At 41.8% G+C, this 27,656-nt stretch overlaps 1 protein-coding gene across 1 annotated transcript in view; it reads left to right on the top strand.

The window, feature by feature from the left end:
- The window catches only part of DYTN (dystrotelin), a gene marked incomplete at both ends in the record, with an annotated part of 45,857 nt that overhangs the window by 7,416 nt on the left and 10,785 nt on the right, over positions 1-27,656 (top strand). The window contains 7 exons of the mRNA XM_079783099.1: positions 1,021-1,219; positions 3,325-3,410; positions 3,927-4,027; positions 7,023-7,094; positions 7,338-7,501; positions 13,300-13,411; positions 14,767-14,894. Of these exons, the coding sequence (XP_079639225.1) occupies positions 1,021-1,219; positions 3,325-3,410; positions 3,927-4,027; positions 7,023-7,094; positions 7,338-7,501; positions 13,300-13,411; positions 14,767-14,894 (862 nt within the window). The remainder of the gene's footprint in view (positions 1-1,020; positions 1,220-3,324; positions 3,411-3,926; positions 4,028-7,022; positions 7,095-7,337; positions 7,502-13,299; positions 13,412-14,766; positions 14,895-27,656) is intronic.

The raw sequence follows: 27,656 nt of genomic DNA, 5'->3' as shown, positions 1-27,656 counted from the left end.
GTGCCAGCAGCTCTTGGTGCCACCAACATCCACATCTCTCCGATGATACAATTGGGTGTTTATTAATTTTGTCTGTCACCCTCCATCTGTAAGAAGCCATAGGGTTAGTTCTATTTCATTCGTCCTTATATTCATTGCCTCGTAAAATGTTTAAGAGGTGATAAAAGTATACAGGAAATAACCCATTATTTTTTATAAGCAACTTTGGTTTTATTTTGTGCCTTCCTCAGATAGTAATACTAATGGAACCAAGATAAAAAATATAATAAATATTACTGAGGCAGGGTGAAACCCAAAGAGTCTGATATTAAATTCAACAACTGTTCAGCCCTGGCCCAGTATAACCTCTACTGGCCCAGTATAACCTGGCTAGGTTGGTTAGAACATGGACCAGATATGCCAAGGTTTCGGGTTCAATCCCAATGAATGCATCAATAAGTGGTACAACAAATTGTGGTTTCTCTCTCTCAAAAATCAATCAATCAATCAATAAAATTGTTTAAATTCAGCAACTGCTCTTATATAAATATCACTGGGTTTTTAACTAAGACAATCGCACACACTATTCTTCTAAAGCTAGGCTGTAGAAAGGAAGAACAATATTTGAACACGAAAAGCTAATTTACTCAATCAACTTAAAAAATACAGTAATGTTTTCCCCAACCTTTCACTAGAGGGTCCTAAATTCCTTGGAAATTCTATTTTTCGAGTTTGTCACTTTTTCTCCTTTCAACTTCATTCTATAAAGTACCATCCTAGAGATTATACAGGAAGTAATGTTATAACTGTGCTTTACTAACAGATGCACTTTTCCACAGTCAGATCGGCTGTCAGAAGAGTAATGCCTGAATTATTTGCACAAGAGACATGCATCCAAATAATGGTCATATCTATTTTCTTTCAAGGAAATGGCTACCATAAAAATAAAAGTCTTAATTAAACACAGGTGACATTTGCTTTACTTGAAGCCTTTCGTTCCTATCAGAAAATCAGATTCAATTTTCCATTTGCTTTCTACAGTGGACTTGATTGACAGTTCCCAGATTCAGCATGTCCTACTACGTCCGAGTTTCTGGGAAGCCAAAGAGAGCCCCCTGTCCATGCAGCATCTTTTCCAGGCCCTCCAGGAGCTGTTCCAGAGAGCCAGGGAGAAGCCAGGCCACGTGCACCCCGGGGCTGCGGAACTCACTCTGAGCCTGCTCATGGCGATGTATGACAGGTGAGGGTGCAGAGGGCACACGGACCTCAAGGGCAGTGTTCGGTTGCCACTGGTCATCGACTATTTGGTGTTGTCTAATGTTTGCTTACGGTTTGATGTATAAGATGGCTTCTTTGTTTTCCACACGTGTACTACTCATTCTGGAGGGCAACGAAGAAGACACGTTTATCAGCTTTACCAACACAAGTGACCCATGGATTGCAAAAAGGAAAAAAAAAATCCACATTACTTTCTCTCATACAAACCCGTTTCTGTTCTAGAGACCATGCGCACCCTCTGCTATGGCAACTGTACACGTATGCATGCAAAAACGTACACTTTTCTTTTGAGTCCCTAGAGCTTATTTCCTCGCATATTTCTTTGTGACCAATTATTAATTTTGTTTTGTTTTGTTTCTTAAGTGGAACAAGTTTGAATAACCTGTGTATGGATGGCTAGCCTATTGTCTTAATCTGTTTGGGCTAATACAACAAAGTACCATAGACTGGGTGGCTTAAAACAACAATTTATTTCTCACAGTTCTGGAGGCTGGGATGTCCAGGTCAAGGTGCCAGCCAGGGTCTGGTGAGGAGGAGGTCTGGCTCATAGAGGACCATCTACTCCCTGTGTCCTTACATGGCAAAGTGTCAAGGGAGTGCTCAGAGACCTCTTTTATAAGAGCACTAATCCATCTCAGGGAGGCTCTCTCCTTGTGGTCTAATCGTCTCTCAAAGTCCCACCTCCAAATTCCATCACATTGGGGATTAGGATTTCAGCCTATGGATCTTGGGGGAGGGACATGAACATTCAGTTCATTGCACTTATACACCAGTTTAGACCATGCCAACGGCTTGAGTATGGATGCCTTGGAGTCAGTGGTGCGTGCGTGTGTGTGCATGTGTGTGTGCAGGGATGTGTGTTTCTCTTGGTGTCTCCCTGGCTCTGGAGCTTACCATTCTTTGTCTCACTTCATTCTGTTTAATTTATGCTGAATTATCAAAGGGTTGAAATTCGAATAGTGTTTTCAGTAGTTATCAAATTGTCTAGTTTAGGAAGCCTTCAAAATAGAAAGCAGAGAATCAAGGAAAGAACTTTCTGTTTTTTCCCCCAGCAAGGCTCATCCTTCAGAATGGACTTTTAAAAATTCATAGTGAGCCCAGCCAGCGTGACTCAGTGGTTGAGGGTTGACCCAGGAACCAATGGGTCATTGGTTAGATTCCCAGTCAATGCCCATGGCCGGGTTAGGGGCTCCATCCCCAGTAAGGGGCATGCAGCCAATCAATGATGTTTCTCTCTCATCAATGTTTCTATCTCTATCCCTCTTCCTTCCTCCCTCTCTAAAAGTCAATAAAAACATAGTAAAAAAAATTATAGTGAATATAATACACGTAGAAAGAGCAGAAAAGAATAAAGAAGAAATACCACCCAAAAGCCTACCTCATAGAGGCAAGCGCACAGGTAACCATCTGGCAAATTCCTTACAGTGCTTTCTTTTTTAGTTTATTATTTATTTTTTAATTGCACAAATAACATATAAACTGTTCTCAAGTTATTTTTTCATGATTGCAGTCTCCTTAAACATTAAGCTTTGATTGCCATTTCTGGTATCAGTGCCTGCCCCTAACAATCTTCCTGCTTTCAAATACATTGTTTTGTAGGTGTGACACCTGAAAAAGCTAGTGGCAAAGGATGATTAGGCTCTAAGTGAGGGCCTGTGAACTGGTGGATTTTTATATACATAAATGTTTGCTCCTTTTGCCTGCCTTTGGCCCTTGTCTCTGTTGTGTGGTTTCCAGATATGTGAAGCCTAAGGAAGTGAAACTACCTGCTCTGTGGAGACAGGAAGGAGCCCTGGATCACCTGTGCCTAGCACAGTGCTTAGCAGAGAGGAGGCACCCAGCAAATACTAGCTGAGCACATGAATGAATGAATAAATGAATGATTAAATATTTTAATTCAATTATTAATCTTGTCAAATTCTAGATATAAGAAAGCAGACCATGAAAGACTTGAACTTGTAACACCATGTCAGAAACATCCATTAATAGTTACATTTTTTATAAGCCACTTCACCAAGAATCACCCTGCCTTTCCCATTCTTGTCTCTGCGATTTGTTGCCATGCAGCACAGGAACCGGCTTTCTCAAGCTTACACCTGCAGCCGCTGCCCTGATTGCCCTCTCGGGGGACAGCCCTCTTACAAAATACAGAGGTAAGACTCACATGAGTTCTGAGTGTCTGAAATTCAATGGCCTCCAAATCTCCAACACATTATTTTCCTCACCTGCTCCTATGTCCCGGCCACGTGGTTCTTGTTTGGCATACACTCAGCCCGACTTGGAATTTTTCAAGATGTTGATCTGTGCTTTCTACTTATTCATACCTTGGTTACCCTGGGTATTCATTTGTGTAGGGATAATTGACACCAGTGGTTATTATTCCTCTAAAGGCTGGGACTCTCCTCACATTGCTGTTTACCAACCTCCTGGTCTTCAACATCGACGTGCTGAATTATCAAGGGGTTGAAATGAGAATGGGTTTTCAGTAGTTATCAAATTATCTAGCTTGGGAAGCCTTCAAAACAGAAAGCAAAGAATGAAGAAGAGAACTTTTCTTTTTTTTTTTCCTTCATACCCACAAATACACTGTTTAGAATTCAAAGCACATACTCTTCAAAGATACATTGCATGAATTTAATGTAAAGATATTTTCTCCCTTATGTATCTAGCTCTTTTTCAGCTCTATGCAGAAAGTAAGAGGGGAGGTTATGATTCCGGGGCACGTATGACCCGAAGGACTTTGAGAAACCTACTAACAGATCTACAGCAGGTAAATCTCTAATATTTAAGAATTTTAAATTTGTTCCAGATGTCAGCCACATTATTAAAGAATCTGATTTTCAGTGTCAAGTCCACCTTAATAGAACTCTCCATGCAACTCCTCTGCTCCACAGCCACTGCTACCGTCTGAGTTTAGGTCTGATTTCTGCAATCACTTCCTAATTGGTTTCCCCAACTCAAGCCTCTCCTCTCTCCAACTCTGCCTCCACACAACAGCCAGTGACTCTTCCAAAATGCGTATGCCACCCTCATGCCTAAAATTCTTCATTGGCCATTCTTGTCTATGGGAGAAAGCCTAACCTTAGCATCACACCGCCTTAAGCTAAACAACGAAAAGAGTTTCTGAGCTTCTGAGTGGGGGAGGCAGGTTATGAGAAGGTGACCATGAAAAGTCTGGTGAACAAGGTTTGTTATTCAGGTTTAGTCTGTTCCTTCCTCATTAATAAGTGTTGTTAAGAGTTCTCTTCCATGATACCTTTGGCACATGGAAGTTTCCTTTATAAATGTACACTTTATTTACAAAAGGAAAATGTGTGCCCTATTTTTAGAGTTTTTCCTGCATTCATTGGTTCTCAATAGCCTTTAGCTCAAATAACTCATATGCCAAAGAGGTATATTTTGAGTGATATATTCTGCTGCCCTTCAGGACCAGGGATTCTGAACTGGGGATGGTCATGACGGGGGTGGGGAGTAGGTATGTAGGAAGGTTGTTGAACTCTAGGAGAGAGAATATGGTTAGAAAAAACCTATCCAAAATTACTTATCCAAAAATACCTCTTAATGTTAATATTTCATGTCCTTATTGATCGTAATAATGTTTAATTTATTCTGAAAATTCCAAACAGTGTTTAAGATGTTCCTATTTCTTAAAAGAGTACCGTATTTTCCGGCGTATAAGACGACTTTTTAACCCAGGAAAATCTTCTATACGCCCCGTCGTCTTATACGCCGGAAAATACGGTAATAACTTTTAGCACATGAATTAGGTTAAAGCATCAGGCGTAGTTCTTCCAGGGCTGTTCTGGCGGCTGTGGCAGCACATGGATCTCATTGCCAGTTTCCTGCTGACTCCCAGGCATGCCTCAGGGAGCCACTGCTTCAACAAGCCTCACATCTCAGGCTGGTGGGGAGCCGGAGGGAGTGGGAAAGTCTGTCAATTCATTTACATAATCAGACTTGTAAGCCTGGCATGTGGAGGTGGATGTGAGGGAAGAAGATGGACTAAGGGCCATTTTCCTTCTCCTGTAGAAATCCTGTGCTTGCCTCCTGACTACTGTCGCTGGCCTCAGGCTATCACCCTGTCCACCAGGCCAGGAACATCTGCCCTTGTTTCAGCCTCAACTAAGGTCAGTGAGCTGCTGAAATGGCAGCTCCCACAGAGCTGTCTCCCCCAACACATTATTATGCTCCTGAGAAAGCTGCGAGGAAGGTTGGAAATTTGCATAACAAATTATCAGCCCATTGAGTTCCATTAAGAACTCGGGGATGGAGTCCCATAAAATTCCAGGTCCCATTCTGTGATTCAAATCCCTCCCCCAAGAATTCAAATGATCATTTCAAGTGGCGTTCTGCCTGTGCCAGCATGTCATCTAGTCATGTTCAATTCTTCCACAGAACACCTGCAAGAAACTCGTCAAATGGGCAATTCGCCCACAAAATCTTTGTGCACACGCTTAAGGCAAAAATTTGGTTAAAACCCGTTGCCGAAGTGAATTTTCTTTTGACTGGTGTCAGAATCACAGAGCTGGCAGGTCAGTCCCATCCGAGACACTTTCCTTATTTCACAAATCAGGTTAACCCCCCTTTCCAGGGCTCAAGGTTAACCCAGCCTGTGAATGCTGGTCCAGTGAGTTCACCAGCATTCACAGGCTGGATGATGAGTTATTTTTTTCAGACAAAGGCTGAAGAACATAGGGAGTAGTTACTCATGTTCAGCTGGGGATGGGGTTATTATCAATGTAAAGCACAAGCCATCTTGTCACGATTACACAAATGTTTGTTGACTTCTGCCTGGCTAATTGTCAGCAAAGTGGTTCTAAGTGCCACTTTCCTGATTAGAAGAATGTTTATTCGGGTTGATGGACTCAGCAGGGGGGTCTTTGAAATTACTTCTGAGTTTGCAGGCAGTGCCTGCTGACAGCCTGTGCTGCAGAAGACATCAGACCCAAAATTAGGACCCCGACCAAATAGGCATAAACGGAGGTGACAAGTCAACGTAAATGCGCACATAGAGAATGTCAGATCCAAGCCCTGGCCATCTTGACAGCCACAAGGGGTTCTTGGTCCCTTAGCTAACCTCCTAACGGTGACTGTGATTGAAAGATGGAAACCACGAAGGGCATGCAGACTGAGCCTATGGAATACACATAAGGCTGGAGTGTGACAGAGCTTGGTGAGAACCCCTCAACAGAGTAAGGAGTCTTGGAGAGAGATCTCAATTCTGTAGCTATATCTTTGCTCTGTTTAACCTTGAGCAAAATATCAAATCTCAATCAGCCCTTGCTTTAAACAAGAATAATGGTTAGTGCCCTACCCCAGAACTTGGCATTTGTTAAAACGAGATGATATGGAAGAGTTTGAAAACGTTTTTTTAAAAAACTCCTCTGAACTTTAATACAGTATCGTTATACATAATTCATAGGTATACAAGGGCAAAGAAAAAAAAGGGTTAAAGTAATTTGACTAGGATCCTAAGAAACAATGAAAGCTGGTCATGTATTGCCCCAATTGCCAGACTTTTTTCTCACTCTCCTCCCTCCTCCCTGCTCCACTTCTCCCCACTTGTTCGTCTGTTGTCTCTATTCATACATTGCACCAACCCCATACATTTCTTGTATGCTTGGATTGAGACAGTTCATCCAATCTCCGACACCCAATTCTTGCGACTCCAGGGCTGTGAGCACCACCCAGCAGGCATGCTGATGTCAGTGTGCACAGATTTCTCCACTTCTAACAGCTGACATGGGGTTTCTTGCCTCTTGCAGATCCCAGCTGTCGTGGGTGAGAGCCGCTCTCTGTGCTCGGTGGAAAGTGCTACACGCAGCTGCTTCCAGGGGGTGAGTGCCATGCAAATGTCCCTGGGAGTGGGGGGACCAATTTACATTACAGAACTATTACTCCACACAGCACCCCAGACAACCTAATGGAGGAGGTAGACTTGCCTTTGACTTTTCACGCAATGAACTTTTACAGCACAGCTCACAGAAACAGAGCCAGAAAAGATGAGAATACACATCTCATCTATACTGGAGACCAAAGTCACTTCTAGAAACACATCAAAGTGTGCTGTTGTTTTTCAGGTGTTGAGCCCAGCAATCAAAGAGGAGAAATTCCTCTCTTGGTTACAGTCTGAGCCTCCCATCCTCCTGTGGCTCCCGACCTGCTACCGATTGTCGGCCACTGAGATGGTCACGCACCCTGCTCGGTGTGGAATATGCAGGAACTTCCCAATCACAGGACTGAGGTACAGTCGCTCATCCGTAATACACAGACAATAATGTCAGATCCAAGTCATTCTCCAAATGAGTCCGGAGCTGTAGCTGTGTCTCTCCAGATTCTCTTGTGGTTTCTTCTGACACATCTGAAACTCGGTTGATTTGGGGGAGTCAGAATTTCCTGCATGAGGGATCCTGGTTGATAATAAGTATTTTATCTTCTGTAATTAATGGAATATTAATTATTCCATTGATATATACTCTGACCATACACATTTTTATTTCTTTAAGGGAAAATATATTTTGTCCTTTGTTACAAAAAAGAAAATCATTTTAAATTCTTTGGAGCCATCCATAATATAAACAATAAGTTTTGCCTTTATTAAGTGTTTAAAAAAAAACTATTAGATTTAAATAATCCATGTTGTTCACGTGGATTATTTCATTTATAACTCTCTATAGAAGGTGGTATTATTATCTCTGATTTGCAGAGAAGCTAAACAACTTGCTCTGGTTCACAGGGTTAGCAAGTGGCAGAGCCTGGCAGTCTGAATCCAGAATCCTTGCTTTCAATCATGATGCTATGCTGCCCCCCTGTGTAGGGAACGGAGAACACGCCTTGGACTAACTCCAGATCTCTCTGCCTAGACAGGAAAGGGCGTATTTGAAAGCTAGGTTTGCAAGTAGGAAAGACAGATCTTTATGAATGACAGCCAACATCCCATCTTAGGGGAAGGGTGTTATATGCCTCCTATAAATAAAACAATAAGGAAGGGAAATTAGAACTATTATTAAAGACTTGGGGGGAAGAGAAAGAAACCAACAGGTGTAAGCCAGGCACGGGGATGCCATTATCATGATGAGTGAACACAGGTGTAGAGGCTGCAGGGAGCTACAGGAGCAGAAAAAATACTTGTTCTTCTATGCTTCTAAGTTCTTCTGGCTGGACTAATAATCCAATTAACAGGAGACAGATTAACAGGACAAAAGGACCAAATCTATTACGTATGTTTTTATAGGGATTCCATAAGAATATGAGGCCCAAAGACACACTGGGCAGCTGAGGCTTCTATGCCATGCTGGACCAAGGAGAGGGAGGCAGGGGTCTGAGGTCTCAAGTGGGCAGTTCACAGGCAGATGAGAAAGAGCAAACGTGGAAAACAAATGCGTGGCCACCCAGAAACAACTGGACACACAGGGGAATTGAACAAACAGACTTGCTTGAATCCTCCCTGTCTGCCATGTTTAATTCACATTCGCTAAGGTTCCCTTCCCGAAGCAGGTTTTCTACCTGAAATCCTTTAGGCAGGTAAGGGGACAGAAAACAAACAAAAGACCGTCTTCTTGAGCTTTAATTGTTTTCAGCTCAAAAGACTCTGCATGCCCAGTTGGCACATCCTAAGGAGGCTGATTCTGGACTCTTACATCTATCGCTAAAAGCAAGTCAAAGGGGCAGGACGCAGGGCCTGGCTCCTGCTCACTGTTTCCCATCTCCTCCGTGCTCCCAGGTTTTAACGAGCCCCGGACCTTAAACCTGCTCCCCACAGACATAAAATAGGTCTGCTGGGCCCACTAAAAAACTGCAAATCAGGTTTTAATTTTGCTGAAAAAATAAATTGGGTTTGAAAAGAATTCTGAGTACACAGTGAAACCCCACTAATGAAAAATTCTGCAAATAACTGAACTTTAAGCAATAAAACATATAAATGAACAAGGCTGTTGAAAACCAAACGAGCCAAGCCAAAGAAATCTCCACACCACAACAAAAAAGATGTTCTGTTTATATTGGACTGGAGGCCCAGTGCATGAAATTCATGCAAGGTGGGGGGGGGGTGAGGGGGAGTGGGGAGGGAGTCTCTCAGCCCAAGCTGTGCCCTCTAGCAGTCTGGGAGCCTTCAGGGGATGTCCAACTGATGCCTTAGGTCCACTCCCCACCGTGAGCCCAGCTTGTGGCTGAGCGGTGCTCCCCATGTGGGAGCACACTGACCACCAGGGGGCAGCTCTTGCATTGAATGTCTGCCCCCTGGTGGTCAGTGTGCATCATAGTGACCAGCCGTTCCACCATTTGGTTGATTTACATATTAGCCTTTTATTATACAGGATAGTGGAGGAGCATGAATATTATTTACCATGTTATATATGTAGTATAATCATTTAACCAATAGACAAGTATTGATTAAGCAGTTACTATGTGTCCTGCACTGGGCCAGGTACAAAATTCACTGCAATTATATCAAACACAACTTTTCTATTGAAATATTTTTTTCAAAATCATTATGTGTAGCATATAGCAGATATTATTATTCCTATTTTATAAAAGACTTTGAATGACTTGCTAAAGTCACTCAAAAGCAAGCAATGGCAGCCTGGCTGGGGTAGCTCAGTGATTGAGCATAGACCTATGAACCAGGAGGTCACGATTCAATCAATTCCTGGTCAGGGCACATGCCTGGGTTTCGGGCTCCATCCCCAGTGTTGGGCATGCAGGAGGCAGCCGATCAATGATTCTCTCTCATCATTGATGTTTCTATCTCTCTCTCCCTCTCCCTTCTTCTCTGAAATAAAAAAATAAATATAAAAAAAAAAACAGCAGCGGCAGAGGGCAAGCAGGACCACACTTTCAGTTTTAGATTATGTCTCTATCTATTCAGAAGGCTAAGCTTTTTCTTAGAAGAGCATCTATGTGAACCATCTCTCCTCCTAGACATCTGAGGCCATGCACAGTTCTCATATTATGAGACAGCTGGGTGAGCTGGGCAAGGCCTGTATCCTCTCTGAGCCTCAGCTCTTTGTAAGGAAAACAAGGAGGGGTGGGTCAAATGATGTCATTGGCCTCTTTTAGCTGTAACCCTCTGAATCCATTAGAAATGGCTTCAGTGCTGTTACAGTCCTGACCTTAATCCTGTGTTTTGGGCTCTCGTAAACTCCAACAGTAGCCTCAAGGCTTTTCATTTTAGTGAGCTTAATAAAGCCATTTCAGAGAAGTGTTCTCAGATCTGGAGGTAGCAGGAAGAGGGCAAGGACTTGACCTTCTAAAGTAAGAGAAAGTACAAAGACTCAAGGTTGTTCCTGAGCCAAGTGTTATGTTTTAGCAGGATGTGTCCCATTTATGCTCTGTCATAGCCATTAAGGCTGAGATGGGATTGGGGAGAAACTTGATTCTCTGTTGGTAAAGGCATCAATGACAGGCCAATCTCATTATCTACGTTACACCCTTTCTCACAAACCTGCAGGCAGTTTCAGAGCCTAGAGGAACTAATGCAAGGTTAGGGTCAATGTACCGTCCTAGATGAGTCAACCGCAACCATATGTAATACTGGATAAAGCAAATGGCTTATCAAATAACCTTATTAAAATATGTTATTATTATACATTTCATGTGAAAAGTGGAAGTCTTCCCAATTATGCATGTTTGTAAAAACTTTGCAACGCTGAGAAAGAAGGATTTACCAGTCCATTTTCCTGGTGAAGAAACTGTGATTCATTTAACTTCATCGGACTTAGGTTTATTGAAAACTTCCCATGGACCAGGTGTCCTCCAAAACAGGAGTTTACATTTCCACTTCCAGGTCACTAGTACTGGTGTCTGTGAAATCAAACTCAAGCCTCCTGCCTTGGTGGTCTATGTTAGTGGCTAACATAGCTGGCTCTCTGGTCAGATGGTATCCCTGGGCTCCGAGCCTGCTTCTACAACTTACCATGGGGTTGTGTAGCTGTCTGAGCTGTGGAACTCTCTCTGATTCAGTTTCTTCATCTGTAAAATGAGAAGAAGAACACGTTACCTTAAAGAACTTCCAAGGGACTAACCGTGGCCACACATGTACCCTGCCTGCTGCATCGTAAGTGCTCAAAAATAGTAAGTGCTACTATTATAGCTATTTAATACTATTTATTAATATCTTACCATGGGACCAGGTATTGGGTACAACAGTGAACAAGGACAGTGAGGGTTGGTCTCGTGGCACTTACATTCTCCGGCTCTGCCTTAAATGACTTCGGTCAGACTTCCAAGACCTTCCGCCATTGGCCCCGGGGGCGTTCCAAATTTGTACGCCTCTGCCCTTCAGAGTGATCAGCAGGTCTGACCAATTTGACTTGCTCCAAACCCTTCTTCACTCCAGCTCATATTATCTTACTCCTCCTATGATTTCTCTCTGGGATTTCCCCCACCTTTCTGTCCAGCCCAGGCTTACTGCACGGCATGGCATGCCTCACTTTTTCAGACCATACCAGCCCACAGGAACGTCCCCCTCTCTCTCCCCATCACACTTACTTTCCATGCCTCTCACCAGCTCATAAATCACACGTTACTTAACTTGGCTGGTTAGAACCTCAAGTATTGTCTCTTTGCAGCAAGATATGAAATGTGAAGAGTGTAGGGATTTTGCCATAGTTCCCCCCATTTTTGTGTGTGAGCTTGAAGACAAGGATTGCAAACTCAAATGCTACTAGAGGCAAGGCAAGGAGTAGAAGTGAGGGTAGGGCCTGTGGTGAGCTGAGGAGAGTCTGTCTGGGAGGAGGAGCTGTATAGGCCTCACTGATCGATGCCATTGATGAAGAAGACAGAGCTCTATTCCACGTACTCTGCAGCTGGAGAAGATAGTTAAAATATTGGAGGGTGGGCGGGAGTATAGATCTCTGATCTTTTACAAACAATATGATACCACTCCAATACCCTCAGAAGTTACGAATTCGTGACTATGAGGTCTCACCAGCCTCCCCCAATATCACGATGTTTTCCCAGAGTGTTAGAGACACCCCTCCTTACCAGAGGGCCTCAGATTCCTTCTTCTCCTTCTGACACAGGAGAGTTAAGGTTCCTACTGTTCATAAGAGGAAGCCTGCAGTACTGGGAAACGTGGGTATGATGCTCACTTTGGCTGGAGGGGAATTCCCCCTCCTCCACTTATTTTCTTTTCTATGGACAGACTTCTAGAAAATGACAAAAGTGTATTTTAAATTATTTATCTACTAGAGGCCCGGTGCACAAAATTAGTGCACTGGGGGGAGAAGGGGGGAGAGTCCATCAACCTTCCCTATGCCCTCTCACAGTCTGGGACCCCTCACTCCTTACTGCCTGCCAGCTTGCTGCTCCTTACTGCTCCTTAGCACTGCCACAAAGGTGGGAGAGGCTACCACCACAGCCGCTGCACTCACCAGCTGTAAGCCCAGCTTCTGGCTGAGTGGCACTCCCCCTGTGAGAGCACACTGAACACCAGGGGACAGCTCCTGCGTTGAGTGTCTGCCCCCTGGTGGTCAGTGTGCAGCATAGTGACCAGCCATTGGGTCGATTTGCATATTAGGCTTTTATTATATAGGATAGCTTCATTCTCTCCAGCACCATTCAGGAATGCAGGTCCAATATATCACATCTTGCAAAATTTCAACAGAAGGCAGAATTCAAACTTTATTAAAATCAGTGTTGTTGTTTTTAGGTTGGCAACTAAATTAAAAATATCTGAATGCATTGTGCAGCTGCACAACATGAGGTCTGTCCTGAGGATTGTAGCACACATTGCCCTGCATATACAAGTATTTGGGGGGAAGGAGTGAGAAATGAATGAGACTTCCAAACTCGAGTTTGTTGGCTAAAACTATATGTATATAATTCCATATTATAAAAATACTGTCAAAAGAGGATTTCTTTGATTAAATAAACATATCAGAGTCATTTACCATCCATCCCTGCAAAGTTTGGGAGAAACTTCATGCTCACTTGACAGCTCAGATATCCCCTGCATGTTCCTGCTCATTTTCCACCTGAATATTATTTTCCTTGTTCGCCTACTAGTAGTGATGCCAGCCCCGCTTCCATTTTCATTGGCAGATACCGCTGCCTGAAGTGCCTCAACTTCGACATCTGCCAGATGTGTTTCTTATCTGGTCTCCACAGCAAGCCCCACCCGACGTCTCACCCTGTGGTTGAGCACTGTGTCCAGGTAACACCTAACCTATTGTCCCAAACCACTCCTGAATCGTGTCCGTACCAGCTATAGCAGTTTAGACACTTTCCCTCCAGAAAAACCAGAGTCTGCTCCTTTCGTTAGAAATATTTATGACTAAGGAAGTGGCAAAGGGAACCTTAAATATCTCTCAATATAAATGTTTTCTTTATATTGTAAATTTAAGTAAAACCTTTTGGGGACCAGAAAAGGCCAAACTGAGTCCAGTCTGAAGCCATCGATCCCAGACTGTGGACTAGAAAATGTCTGCTGTGTCAGAGGAACAAGGCGTTGGAAATGGGTGCGGATTAAAACGAAAAGGCTCTGGTTGGCAAAGATGATGCAACAAGGCTTCTAGTTGCTAGGACATTTGGGGAGTTTTCCTTTTTAACCTCTTTTTCCTGAGTCCTAAATGTCAAGTGTTTTTTCTCAAAGAAAAATGAAAGAGAAAGATAACTATCTCAGTTTTCAGTGGAAGATTATAAAACTAAGACTTTTAAAAGAAAAATTTTAACAATCAGCAAGAGAATTCAGATCTTTCTAAGAAGAAAGAGAAATGGGATAGTACATTTTAAACAAAGAGCATTTAAACTTTTCCAGAAAGAGCACTTTCTTCTCATCACAGATGACATCACCCTCAAACGCCACAATAGTGAATGAAGTGTCTTGATTAGCTTTTCAGAGGACAGTTTTCTCTCGTTCTCCCCTTTAACCCACATGGTCCACAAAAGTCAAGTGTCTGCATCTTGCCAAATAATTCCCAGTGGGCATTGCTTTGCTAAACTTTATTAACCCAAATCCCCAGGTTCAATGGCCTGAGATCTGTTTGTAAAAGCCTGGGGAGAAATAGGCTTATTGGTGTTAGACTGACACCGTGTGGCCACTTTGTTATTACACCTAAGATTTTAAGTGCTGAAAATTTCAACAATTCATTGCATTCCTTCTTTGCTTTTTTTTTTTTTTTTTTAGCAGAGGTTCTTAATGTGGGGTTGATGGGTGGACTTTAGGTGGTCTGAGCATATTTCTGGAGATAAACCCATGGCTGATCACCCAATTCTCAAAGGAATCCACAACCCAAATGTTAATGACCATGGACTTAGTCCTCTTTCGTCCCCCCTTCTAGCTTTAACATCCCACAATACTGGGTGGTGGCTCGAAGGGAGAAGAGTTACTGTGGAAGTGTGTGTGTGTGTGTGTGGGGGGGGGGGGTATGCTCTGTGTACCTACAGACACAGAGAACGTAAAGAAATGCAGGTAGTAAGAAAGTTCACAGCAGCCGTCTGCCCAGATAAGGAAAGGAGACCGTATTGAGATGGATCTGAGGCCCTTTGTAATGTTGGCCATTCTAGGAGATGTCCGCAAAGGAGTACACCAAACTCCTCCTGGGGACCCTCAGGAGCAACCTGCTCCAAGAGTGCTGGCGGAGGAAAGAAGCTGCGAGAAGGCAGCGGCTGCTGGATCCGGGGAAGCCAAGGGCCAGGTGAGTGTCTGTGAGCGTCAGCCGTGCAGAGTGGCAGCCCAGGCCAGAGCAGCAGCTTCCATGATGCCGACGATCCTAAGAAAGGCAGGAGGAATGGGCGGAATGAGCTTTCATGTTAAAGTAGAAAGAGGCAAAAATACCTTCAAACGGCCCATCCAATTATTTAGAGTTATTCCAACAGAAGGTGTCAGAGACAAAAGATTTTTAATATTAGAGTATTGGAAAAGCTTTGTTTCATATACCTACTTTTAGTTGGTTTGCCTTTGAAAGCTTAATTCAGAATTAATATTTCTTGAAGAAAAAAAAAAAGGAAAGACAGTATTCCATCACTCACAGATGAATGCTTTTCACACTTTAGTGTTCTAAAACAGGAATTACGCTGTAGGTACAGTTTTTCATTCTTCTCTTCACCTGCATTAAGTGAAGAGCTTTCCCCATCTCATTAATTTCCAAAATGTCATTTTTAATGGCCTAACTCTTATACTTATAAGGAAGTGCCACAATTCACAAGCAATCCCTTATATCATTGAAAAATGTAGTTATTCTCAAAATTTTATCCCCCCGAATTCTGTTATCAACATCCCTATACACGTATCTTCCCATACTTTTAACATTTTTTAAAGATAAATTTACTCAAGTAAAATCTTGGGTCAAAAATGTGAATTCTTTTTAATTCTCAAAATTCAGAATGCCAAATTATGCTCCAGGGGGTCATTCCAAAGCACACCGCAGCACCCCTGGGAGAAGAAGAAAAGATCAGCTTAAATTGGTATTAATTTGTTGATTTCTTTTGTAATTCTCAGGCATCCACCAGTAAAATTCTATCTCAACCCCAGGCCCTATTTCTGTGGTTATTTTGTCACTTTACAATTTGGTAGAATTAAATATATATTTTTAGCTCTTTAAATCAATTAGAGGGCATTCACTGTGTCTGTATCACATTTTCTAGCAGGTTGATATCAATATCCTCTCTAATAAAATGGTAATATGCAAATTAACCATCACTCCGCTACATAAACCACGCCCACCAGCCAATCAGGGCGACTATGCAAATTAACCCCAATCCAAGATGGCTACAGCCACAGAGAGAAAGGTTTCCCAGGTAACAGAGCAAGCCAAGCTTTCCATAGCCGTTGCAGGCCTAAGCCTCCACTCAAGCTACAAAGTTTCAATTATAGAAGGTAAACAAATTCAAACAAATGGCGGCAGAATGGAGCTTGAGAGAGCAGGCCAGGGTTGCTGGCGGCAACAGGGGAAGCAAAGCTTTCCGCACACCCTGGCTGGGCTCACCCGCTTAAGGCAACAAAGTTTCAATTGTAGAAGGTGAATTAACTGCCACAGAAATGGCTGCCAGAGCCCCAGGCTTGGCTCTGCTCCAAGCTACAAAGTTTCAATTGTAGAAGGAAAATAAATTCCAGATACCAGGGCCTCCCCTTGGGTTGCCAGGGGGCGTGGCCGGCCTGCAAACCACCACAGGCCCCTCGCTCAGGCCACCCAACACCCCAAGGGAACCCCCACCCTTATCTGTGACACCCTTCAGGGCAAACCAGCTGGCCCCCACCCGTGCACCAGGCCTCTATATTATCTAATAAAAGAGTAATATGCAGATTGATCATCACTGCAACACACAATATAGCTGCCCCCATGTGGTCAAAGATCCTGCCCCCATGTGGACACAAGATGGCCACTATAAGATGGCCAGAAGGAGAGGGCAGTTGGGAGGCACCCGGCCTGCAAGGGAGGGCAGTTGTGAGGGACCAGGCCTGCAAGGGAGGGCAGTTGGAGGTGATCAACCCTGCAGGAGAGGGCAGTTAGGTGTGACCAGGCTGGCAGAGGAGGGAAGTTGGGGGCAAACAGGCTGGCAGGGGAGCAGTTAAGAATCAACCAGGCTGGCAGCAGAGTGGTTAGGGGGTGATCAGGCTGGCAGGCAGAAGCGGTTAGGGGCAATCAGGAAGGCAGGCAGGCAAGCAGTTGGGAGCCAGCAGTCCTGGATTGTGAGAGGGACATCCCTCCAGGAGTCCCAGATTGGAGAGGGTACAGGCTGGGCTGAGGGACAACCCCCTGCCATGCACGAATTTCGTGCACCGGGCTTCTAGTATTCTTATAAAATTTGTATATCATTTGGGTGTATATCTTTAATAGAGTACAAAGAATTTTAGTTTAAAATAAAAGCAAAGATTTCAGGTTCTAATGTATCTGTCTCCTTCAATCCATTTATTTCATCTTTCCCTAGCAGAGTATCAGTAAAATAAGTCAATTAGTCATCCAGATGTATTGGATACTTGAAATCTCGTTTAAATTCCTACATTGTCATAGAGCACAAAGTTCTATATTCTTATTTGCATTTCTTTTGACCACTGAAGCCTGACTCATCTTTAAAAACACAAATATGATTACACTTCTTACATGTTGATCTCCCCCAAAGTCCCATGCCTTAAATCCCCCCATTATCTTTCCATTGTTTTAAGCGAAAAACTAAAAATTGTAACATGACATAGAAAAGTGCTGCATATTTGAACCACCCTGATAACCTCTCTATGTCACCTTCATGCCCCAAGTCCCCACCTACATTCTTGCTGCTCCAGCCCTGGTTCCTCCCTCTTCCCCGTAAAACTAAGCCAGATCCCTTTCTCTTAAAACTTAAACCTTTACTTTAAAGAATTGATACCCCTAGACCACCTCCCTGAATGGCTTGACTCCTTAGCTCCTAAATACCCATGAAAGCTCTTTGCGCAAATGTCCTCTCATCCTTAAGGCCTTTCCTGACACCCACTTAACATTTCAGGCTCTGTCCCCACTCTGGAACTCTCAATTCTCTATCTATCTATCATCTATCTATCTATCTATCTATCTATCTATCTATCTATCTATCTATCATCTATCTATCTCTTTGTCTCTTTCTCTAAAATCAATCAATCAATCAGGTGGTTATAGTGGGCTTGAGTGAGAGGTGATATTTCAACAAAGCCTTGAAGGAGCTGAAGGAGTGAATCACACTGGTAAGTGAGAAAAGCATATTGCAAGTTGAGAAGACAGCAGCTCAAAGCAGGAGTGAGCCTGGCATATACAAAACAAAACAAAAAACAGTGAGGAGGCCAGTGTAGCTGAATGGAATGAAGGAAGAAGAGATACTGGGAATAGACGAAAGGGGGCAAAAGTAGGAGCAAGGTTATGTGAATGTTTTTCTAAATTTTCTTCAAATGTTTCTATTTGCAATGCATTTGAAATTTATTTTAGCAAGGGTGTAACTTTGCTTTCTTTAAGATAGATAGCCAGTTATGCTGTCTTTTCCCCACTTAATTAAAATACCAACTTTTTCACATATTAGGTTTCTTCATATACTTGGATCAATTAATACAATTTACATTCTCATCTTCAGATCCATGGATCAATTCTTGTATCTGTACTAAATCTTATAGTTAGGGTGATGGTATAGTATGTAGGAGTATAAAGTTGCTGTCATCTGAAGTGGGGGAGATCATAGTGGAGAGGAGAGAAAAGTGAGGGGGGATGTTTAGATTGAGATATCTCTTAGACATCCACGTGGAGATGTTGAGTATGCAGTTGGCTATTCATGTCTGGAATTTGGGAGAAAGTCTACTGGAGATACAAATTTGGAAGTTGTTAACATATCTGGCTTTTAAAGCCATGAGATCAAATTAGATCACCCAAGAGAGAGTGTAGATGAAGAAGGGAGGAGAGTTGAGGACAGAGCACTGCAATATTTCACATTACAAAGCTGATGAGAAGAAAAGCCAGCAAGAGCTACTGAAGAAGAGTTATCAATGAGGTAGGAGGAAAACCAAGAAAATGAGGACTCCTGAAAGACAGGTAAGAAAGTGTTCCAAGGAAGAGGGCATGGTCTACTGTGTCAAATGCTGCTGCTAGGTCAAATAAGAATTGACTTTGGATTTAGAAATAAGGAAATCATTGATGTCCTCAAAAATAGCATTGTAGGACAGTGATAGTTGAAAGATCAGACTAGAGGCAATTTAAGAGAGAATGGGAGATGAAGAATTGAAGATATTACATAATAATTTTTTTTCAGAACGTTTAGGTACAAGTTGCAAAGAGATTGTCTTAAATGGTAGAATGACTCAAGAGAATGTTTTGTTATAATGGAAAAAATAAAGCATGTTAGTGTACTGAGGGGATGATTTTGTAGAGAGAAAAGTTGGTGATTTGGTATAAGAGGGGAGAATTGTTGGAGCGATCCGCTCAGCAGTCCAGAAGGGATGGACGCTAGTGCACATGTGGAGGGACTGACTTTAGGAGAGTGGTATCTACTCAACATAAAAATATATACAAGATTTGGCCCTTGACCCACTTTTGGAACTCTGTCTTATAGGAAAAAAGCAACTCTCATATAGTAAAAAAATGGTGGAACATATATGATACAGACATACAACCAAACATAATGAATCTACTTAAGAACAAATTTTAGTACGTACTTATTATACTAGAGGGCATTCACCATCATACATTAAGAGAAAAAAGGCAAGTGGCTGAATAATGTGCATGGACTAATGCCATTTTGTTTCAAAAACAAATTAAATATGTATTTTGATGGTTGTAAATATTTGTATGAGTACAGAAAATGATGTTGGACACCCCCAAGCTATTAAAAATGATCTCAGCCCTAACTGGTTTGGCTCAGTGGATAGAGCGTCGGCCTGCGGACTCAAGGGTTTCAGGTTCGGTTCCGGTCAAGGGCATGTAACTTGGTTGCAGGCACATACCCAGTAGGGAGTGTGCAGGAGGCAGCTGATTGATGTTTTTCTCTCATCGATGATTCCAACTCTCTATCCCTTTCCCTTCCTCCCTGTAAAAAAAAAAATCAAAGAATATATTTTTAAAAATAAAATAAAAATGATCTCAGATGGGGTAAGAATAGAGCCTGTCACTCACAAGATGCATGACAAAGAAGTGTCGGGCTATCCTGTTTTTCTACCCCAAATTGCCTACCCCTTTAAACAAATAATTAAATGTGCTATAGAATAATTGCTTCTTTTCCTGACTCTCCTTGAATTCTGTTGTAAGAATCACATTATGTCAAAAAATGATTGTCTATTTGTTATTAGATGTGAAGTCTCCGTGAACAGGGAGTTCTCTGCTTCCTTTAAAAATCTTTTTTTTTTAAATCTGCAATAACTCAAGATGGTAAGAGGCTTTAAATAGTTTTTGAATAAAGGAGTGAAAGGAAATGAAGTTATATAAAATGGAACATGCCTGACCTTAAACTAGTCTGCTCTATTCTATGTTCTTTCAGATATGACATCATAAACCCACAGCTGTGCTTAGAGCTCCTAGTATCTGACCTGGACGAGATGACCTAGGGATTTCCTGTAGTCATCCCTGAATTTCTTTGCATTCTTATTTCTAGATGGTCAAGAGTGTGTGTGTGTGTGTGGGGGGGGTGAGGGGCGAGGGAGGGAGGAGGAATTTCCGTTCCTATTATTAGGTAATTGACTATCAACTGAGTAGTTGGAAAGAGCACAGAGAAAAAATGTTGGGCTATTTTATTGCCATTGTTTGGATATTAAATTTAATATATGATTTAACATTTTCTTAGACTCTCCTTAATGTCATACCTGATATTAAAAATTATTACAACCTCTCATAAAATTCCCCTTTATAACAGGCTCTCCATCCAATATCCAATTGGTCCAGTGGAAACAGCTGCCATGAAGGCTTCCAAACGAATATGTCAAAGGATGTCTCAGGCTCAACAAACTGATGACAGCAGCCCACATCATCAGGTGAGTCCAAAAGGGAAAGGAGCCGTTGTAAGGCACAATTAATCTGGGCCATTCTGTAATGACGCAGTCAGATTCCGTGAATCATTCCCGAGTTTGGGGAATATTTTCAAGATGTTCATGTGATCAAAGAAAAATCTGGGAACATACTTTTAAAATAACTTTTTAACTTCAGTCATGAAGTGCTACATATTTATTATGGAAAATTTGGAAAAGTTATAAAAGAGCAAAGACTAAAGTCAAAATTACAATCAATACCTAATATAACCATTGTTAACTAATATAATTTTTCCTGCTAACATTTTTAATATAATTGATATCATATTGGGTATAGAGTTCTTTATCAATATACTAGAGTCCCGATGAACAAAATTCATGCAAGAGGCTCGGCCCTTGCAGCCCTGGCTTCATCCAGAAGGTCATCCAGACAGTTGTCCAGAAGGTCATCTGGATGGTCGTTCTGCTATTTGGTCTAATTAGCATATTAGCTCTTTATTATATAGGAAGTTATGTTGTGAGAATTTTCATTGCTATTACAGTTCTTCAGAAACAATCTGAATAACCATTCAATTTTTACTTAAATGAACTTAACATTATTGAACACCTCTGTTATTTGGTATTTGGGTTATTTCTGATTTTTTGCTATATTCTAAAAATTTACTATCTCAATAGAAATAAAACAAACAAAAAAGGAAACTATCAACATTGGGTTACTTTGTAAATAATCCCATATGAACTAAATTGATGGTGTGTAAGATCATATAGAAATGCAGTTTGAATAGAAAAAAATATAATAGAGAAAACTTGTTCTAGAATATTGTTTTTGTGCCCAGAAGCAGGAATGCTGAATCATATGATAGTTTGATTTTCAATTTTTTGAGGAACCTCCATACTGTTTTCCATAGTGGCTGCCCCAATTTACATTCCCACCAACAGTGTGCAAGGGTTCCCTTTTCTCTACATCCTCACCAACATTTGTTATTTCCTGTCTTTTTTATAATAGCCATTCCAGCAGGTGTGAGGTGTCACTCATTATGGTTTTGATTTGCATTTCCCCAAGTGATGTTGAGCATCTTCTTAGGTACCTGCTGGTCATTTGTATGTCTTCTTTGAAAAAATGTCTATTCATATTGTCTGCTCATTTTTAAGTCATATTATTAATTAGTTTTTTTGCCATTGAGGTATGGGATATATATGTATATATTTTTATACTAGAAGCCCAGTGCACAAATTCGTGGACGGGTGGGGGCCGGCCGACACGCCCCAATCGGGGCCGATTGGGCCGAGCTGGGCCGGCCAGGGGGAGGAGCCGTGGGTGGTTGGCCAGCCTTCCCTGCCCCCAATCGGGGGGGGGGTGGTGGTGTCAATTAGGGGTGGGGCCAGTTGGGGCAAGGGGCTGCAGGCAATTGGCCAACCGGTCCCACCCCAGATTGGGATGGGGGGCTTATCAGGGGTGGGATCATCTGGGGGGAGGGGCCGCAGGCAGTTGGCCAGCCAGCCCCGCCCCCTGGTCAAACACCCAGTCAAAGGGACAATTTGCATATTAGCCTTTTATTATATAGGATATGTGGGATATCTATATATATAAAAGGCTAATATGCAAAGTGTCCCTTCAGGAGTTCAACCAACTGGGAGTTCGATCGCTCGCTATGACATGCGTTGACCACCAGGGAGAGACGCAGAATGAAGGCAGGCCCCAGTCGGCAGCTGGCAGCTGGGAAAGGAAGGCCCTGGCCAGCAGCCAGAAGGCTCCAATCGGCCCTGATCGCTGGTCAGGCCTAGGAACCCTACCCATGCACGATTTTCATGCACTGGGCCTCTAGTATGTATATATTGATATACGTGTGGGATATATATGTAGGGTATACATACACATGTTTTCCTCAATGAACTCTTAAAACTTTGTGCTAGTTCAAAATGCTGTCTTTGTTTTCAGTGGCCCCCTGGCACCTAGGGCATGCTGGGTTCTGCCAGCATTCCAAGATAAGCTTACTTCCTATCATTCTATGTTCTCACTAGAGCACCCTGGGTATTTTATGTTTGTTGCTGCTATTGTGAATAAAGGCCTTTCTCATTTGTATCTTTTTCTTAATTATTGGTGATGGCATATTACAAAGTTATAGATTTTTGAATAATTATCTTTTAAAGAGAAACCTTTCTGAATTCTCTTAATAATTTCAAATATTTGTTTAGTTTTAATCTCTTGCTTCTAGGTGGAAAATTAAGTGGTCTGGGGCAAAAAGATGTTTTGGTCTCTTTCTATACAGTACTTATACCTCTTAGTTCTGTTTATGTCTCCATTCCTGGAAGACTCCAGATCTTTCAGAACAATTGAATAATGCAAGAGATGATGGGGCAGCTTATTTTATCTTCAATGGGATTAGATTTAATGGGGGCATTTCTCTAATATTTCTCCATTAAATATTATGCTGCTCGTTGTTGATTTGAGATTCTTTTCAATGAGGAGGAAGTCATTTTCTTTTCCTATTTTTTAAGTGTTTTGGTACACAATCAGAAGTCATCGAATTTATTTATTTTAAATACCTTTTTAGCATCAATCAAAATTATCCCATGTTTTCCCCTATTGGAAGTATTGCATTAGCAAATAGAATCCTTGATAGCAAACATCCCTGTCATTGCTGGAACCAAAAGCTGTATTTGTTTGTAGTGGATTATGCTTTAAATCCACTTTAAATTTGATTTGCTCGTGTTTTAAAAATTTAGAATTGCAATTTGCGAGTTAGAATAGTATCATTCTCTCTCTCTCTCTCTCTCTCTCTCTCTCTCTCTCAATACTATCTTTGTCAGTTTTGAGAATTTGAATTTTGGTGGTTACATTAAGCAGCTAGTCATTTTTCATCTTTTGTTGTCTTTAAAACAATTTATCTTACATAAGTACAATTTATTTAACAATTACCAGAATTCAAGAGTAAAACCCTGGGACACTGGACCCTTAATGATATTTCAATACGTTTTTCTGGGTAGAAGTGTGAATGGAGAGTAGGTCTTGTGACCACCCACTGATGCACAGCCTGTGTGGCTGCCTCTGGGATGTTCCTTCAGGTCTGTGTGCATGCTCGTCATTAGCTCCATAAATGGAGCCCCTCAGACACCCCTCAGAACACCTGGCGTCACTTGGCAGAGAGCTGAAATTACATGTGTGAGGACAGAGGATATATATGTATATATTTTTATATATACGTATTTCCTGCTCCCAAGAAAAGAGAAAGAAAAGCCATTTCACAATACAGAATGTTTTTCACTTTAACGTGTATTTGTTCTGAGGAAGAAATTTTAAAGAGGTTTTGCTGTTTGAGTTTTTGTCCTTTATTTTACTCTCCTTTAATCCCTTGCATCTCTTTTTCATTGTTAAAGTTGCTGCAGCCTATCTTTCTTTGATTAAAAAAACAAACAAACACCTTTAACAATATAAATAACACCTGAATCAGTTTGTCTTATAAAAAGTTAAAATATCACAGGTAAAGGTAAAGTCCTTCTCAACTACAATTCTCAACCCAGATCTGGTCCCTAGTTCCCCAAATGTAATCTGTTAGAGTTATACTTTTGCAGACTTTATTCTATGCATTTTCAAAAGTGCACACATGACCAAGTATTTGCAGGATGTACACTTTTAAAAAACCAAGAAGCATTTCCAATCCATTTGCTGAAAAAATTTCATTGGGAGAAGGTCATGGAGCGTAGCCACAGCTGCTTACAAATGTAGAGTAATGAAATCTAATCTCCCATCCAGATGTGTGGGAGCCAAAGGCTGGTACATGGTGCCCCAGGAGCCAGAGCCAGCCTGGGTTAGGTCAGGACTTGCACTTGGGTTTCAGAGTGTGATGTGAGAGACAAGATTTTGTGGGAGGATTCTAAATGAGAGTGGAGCTGACCATTATTAACTCAAAGAGACTTGGTGGATTCGAAGAGAAGTGATGATGCAAAGTACACATCCAATTAGGCATCAGTGGAAAGACATGAAAGTTTAAGTAGAAGGTGGAAGATAGAAGTGAAAGATTTCTTGAGCCAAGAGAAAGCAAGTGACCCAACTGCTTTGGCATATGCCTTTGGAGAAAGAGATGTCCTGGGCAGCAACTTAACTTGAGCAAAAGACTATTATAACTTAATTTTAAAACCTAAAACTTGCCTGGCTGGCGTGGCTCAGTGGTTGAGCATCGACCTATGTTCAATTCCTGGTCAGGACACATGCCTGGGTTGTGAACTTGATCCCCAGTGTGGGGCATGCAGGAGGCAACAGATCAATGTTCTCATCATTGATGTTTCTCTCTCTCTCTCCGTCTCCTATAATCTCTGAAATAAATAAAAATATATTAAAACAAACAAACAACAACAAAAACCACCCCTAAAACTCTTTTTTAAGTTTAAATCTCTTTAAAGGAAATTGTTATGTAAAAACAATATTATGTGACTACTAGGGGCCCAGTGCACGAATTTGTGCACTTTGAAAGGAACTGTGGGCCGCGAGGCTGCGGTGGGCACAGGGGCAAGTCTCAGCCCATTCTCCGTGCCCCCGCCAGGCCCCTTATGCTGTGGCCCTCAGTCCCCTGTCTGCTGGCAGCCCTGCTACCATGTGCTGACAGCGTCAGCCCCACTCGTACCCACTGATGGAGCAGAGCGATTGGGGCCGGCACCAGCAGCGGATGCATGTGGCTGCTGCCCCGATTGCCCCTCAGGAGCAGGGGGAGGGGGAGAAGTCCTCAGGGGTGATCAGGGCTGGCAGCCACCACTCGCACCCACTAACGGCACCGAGTGATTGGGGCTGGTGCCAGGCGCCAGCAGTGGGTGTGAGCGGTGGCTCTGGTGCCAGCAGTGGATGTGAGCAGAGCTGGCACCGGCAGCAGGTGCGAGCGCCAAGAAGGACCGTGGTGTGCAGGAGCAAATAATTTTCAATAACCACCAGAGGCTCGCCCCAATGACAGTGACTGGCGCCCTGCCATGGTCTGGTGCCCCTGCTCACCTACTCCACCATCCTGCTACAGCCGATGCCTGACATGTTTTGCACGCATCCCCTGGTGGTCAGCACATGTCATAGCGACTGGTTGTTCAGTTGTTCTGCCGTTCAGTCTATTTGCATATTAGGGTTTTATATATATAGATACTTTGAGCATATGAACACTTAGATGACATAAACCCAAATATTAGCCACATTTAAAAATAGTAACTAATGAAATGTTTTTAAATATCATTATTTTGTTATGATGAATTTTTAGGAATGCGGATTAAATTTAAACCAAAAACTTATTTTCTCTGTTTCTTGTTTCTTCAGGCCACAGTCAGCATTAGAAATGAACTGTGGAGGACTCATGAATATATTAACGTGCTCCATAGGGAAAGAAGGTAGGAAGCAGGGGCATGCACAAATACTGACAGCAGAAACAAATCAATAGCATTTCTTTTTCCTTTTATAAAAAATTTTCTGCAATGATTTTACCATGATTTTTTAAACCTAGAAGATATTTCTTAAACAGAGAAATCCTATGATTCCGGTATGAAGATGAAAGAGGGCTTCATCTCTATTTGAATAGTTAAACATAACCGAGATCAACTGGCTAATTGAATTGTGGTTTGAGTTTTTATCTCAGTCCTTGAAAATTGGTTAAGCATTTTCAGCGAAGTACGGTTCTGTGTGTGCCTGGTGTGTGTGTTTTCCCTTCTTCTAAAGAAATCAGTACACGTCCCCCAACAGCATCCCACTTTCTACCAGGTTTATTAGGTTTGTTGGAAACTGTCGACCATCTTATTGTGTCTCAAGAGATTAATTATTCCTTGAGTTCCTGTCTCCTGTTGTCATTTCTTTAGAAGATGGAATTCATGATCCTCAATGAGAAGTTCCCCCTGAGGGAAGACCTTGATTTTCAGGCACAATGCTTGTTATTTAGCAGATGCTCAATATATATGGAAAGAGAGAGAGAGATGTGCTTCATAATATAAATGTATGACAGATAAGGGACATTTTAAAAATCTGTGATAACTCATGAAAAGATGCTTACAAACACTTTCCAAGAAGTTAAATGATTCAAATGTTAAAAGCAAATCTTTTTTATGGTATAAGAAAAATAAATTAGAAATAAAATTAAAGAAAGTAGCGTAGCAATAAAAAGGCAATTCTGATTTCTTTAAAACTTAATTCTTAGAATAAGTATTTCAAACTAATTATTTTAAAATAAGTTATTTCCTTTTATATAATTCTTACCCACTAAATATATACATCATTGGTCTCCTGGTAAGGTATTTATCAACGTAAAGTATACCAAAGTGTGAGGCTGATTAATGAATGAATCTGTGTGAAGGCTTTGTCCTTGTTTCTCTCTGCATTATTATTTGTATCAATGAATTGGGTAAAATAGTAGAGGGTATGCTTCTCAAATGTGTGTGACATGATACCAGATGGCCTAGACAATAAGCTGAATGACAATATGGGCTCACTAAAATATGACAGCCTAGAACATTTGGGGCAATTAATAAAGACCAAATTGTAAAGGATTAAATGCAAGTTCTACAATTACAGGCCCATGTTCAGAACAAATAGTCTGGAAAAGACCTGAGATATATAGTTAACTAAGTTCAATATCAGCCAACATTGTGTCACTGGCTACTTAAAAGGCAACTCAGATTACACTAAAAGAAAAGAGCACCATTCCATCATTAGTTACCTGTTTATTACTCTGTCCTCCGCTAGGTGCTGATCAAGGAACGAAATTGCTCTGTGTGTGAGTCACTGGGCCGGGGAGTGTTCCCATTCTATTTGAAAGCCCATTACAAGGGAGATTCAAGCTAAAGATAAAGATTTTTTAAAGTGTAGAAAAGAAGATTTTAGATCATTTGAAAGGATTTATTTCTCAGACAATCTGAATTGCTTGTGAACAATGGATATTTGCCTGGAAAGTACTGGGCTCCCAGTTGCTGGAAATCTTGGTATCGGGTAAATTATATTCATCAAAAACTCTGCAGGAGAATTTCTCCTTTAAAAAAAAATGGAGTAAGA

The sequence above is a fragment of the Cnephaeus nilssonii genome (assembly GCF_951640355.1).
Source record: "Cnephaeus nilssonii genome assembly, chromosome: 10".
Lineage (NCBI taxonomy): Eukaryota > Metazoa > Chordata > Mammalia > Chiroptera > Vespertilionidae > Cnephaeus > Cnephaeus nilssonii.
This window is presented reverse-complemented; position numbering and strand designations above follow the sequence as displayed.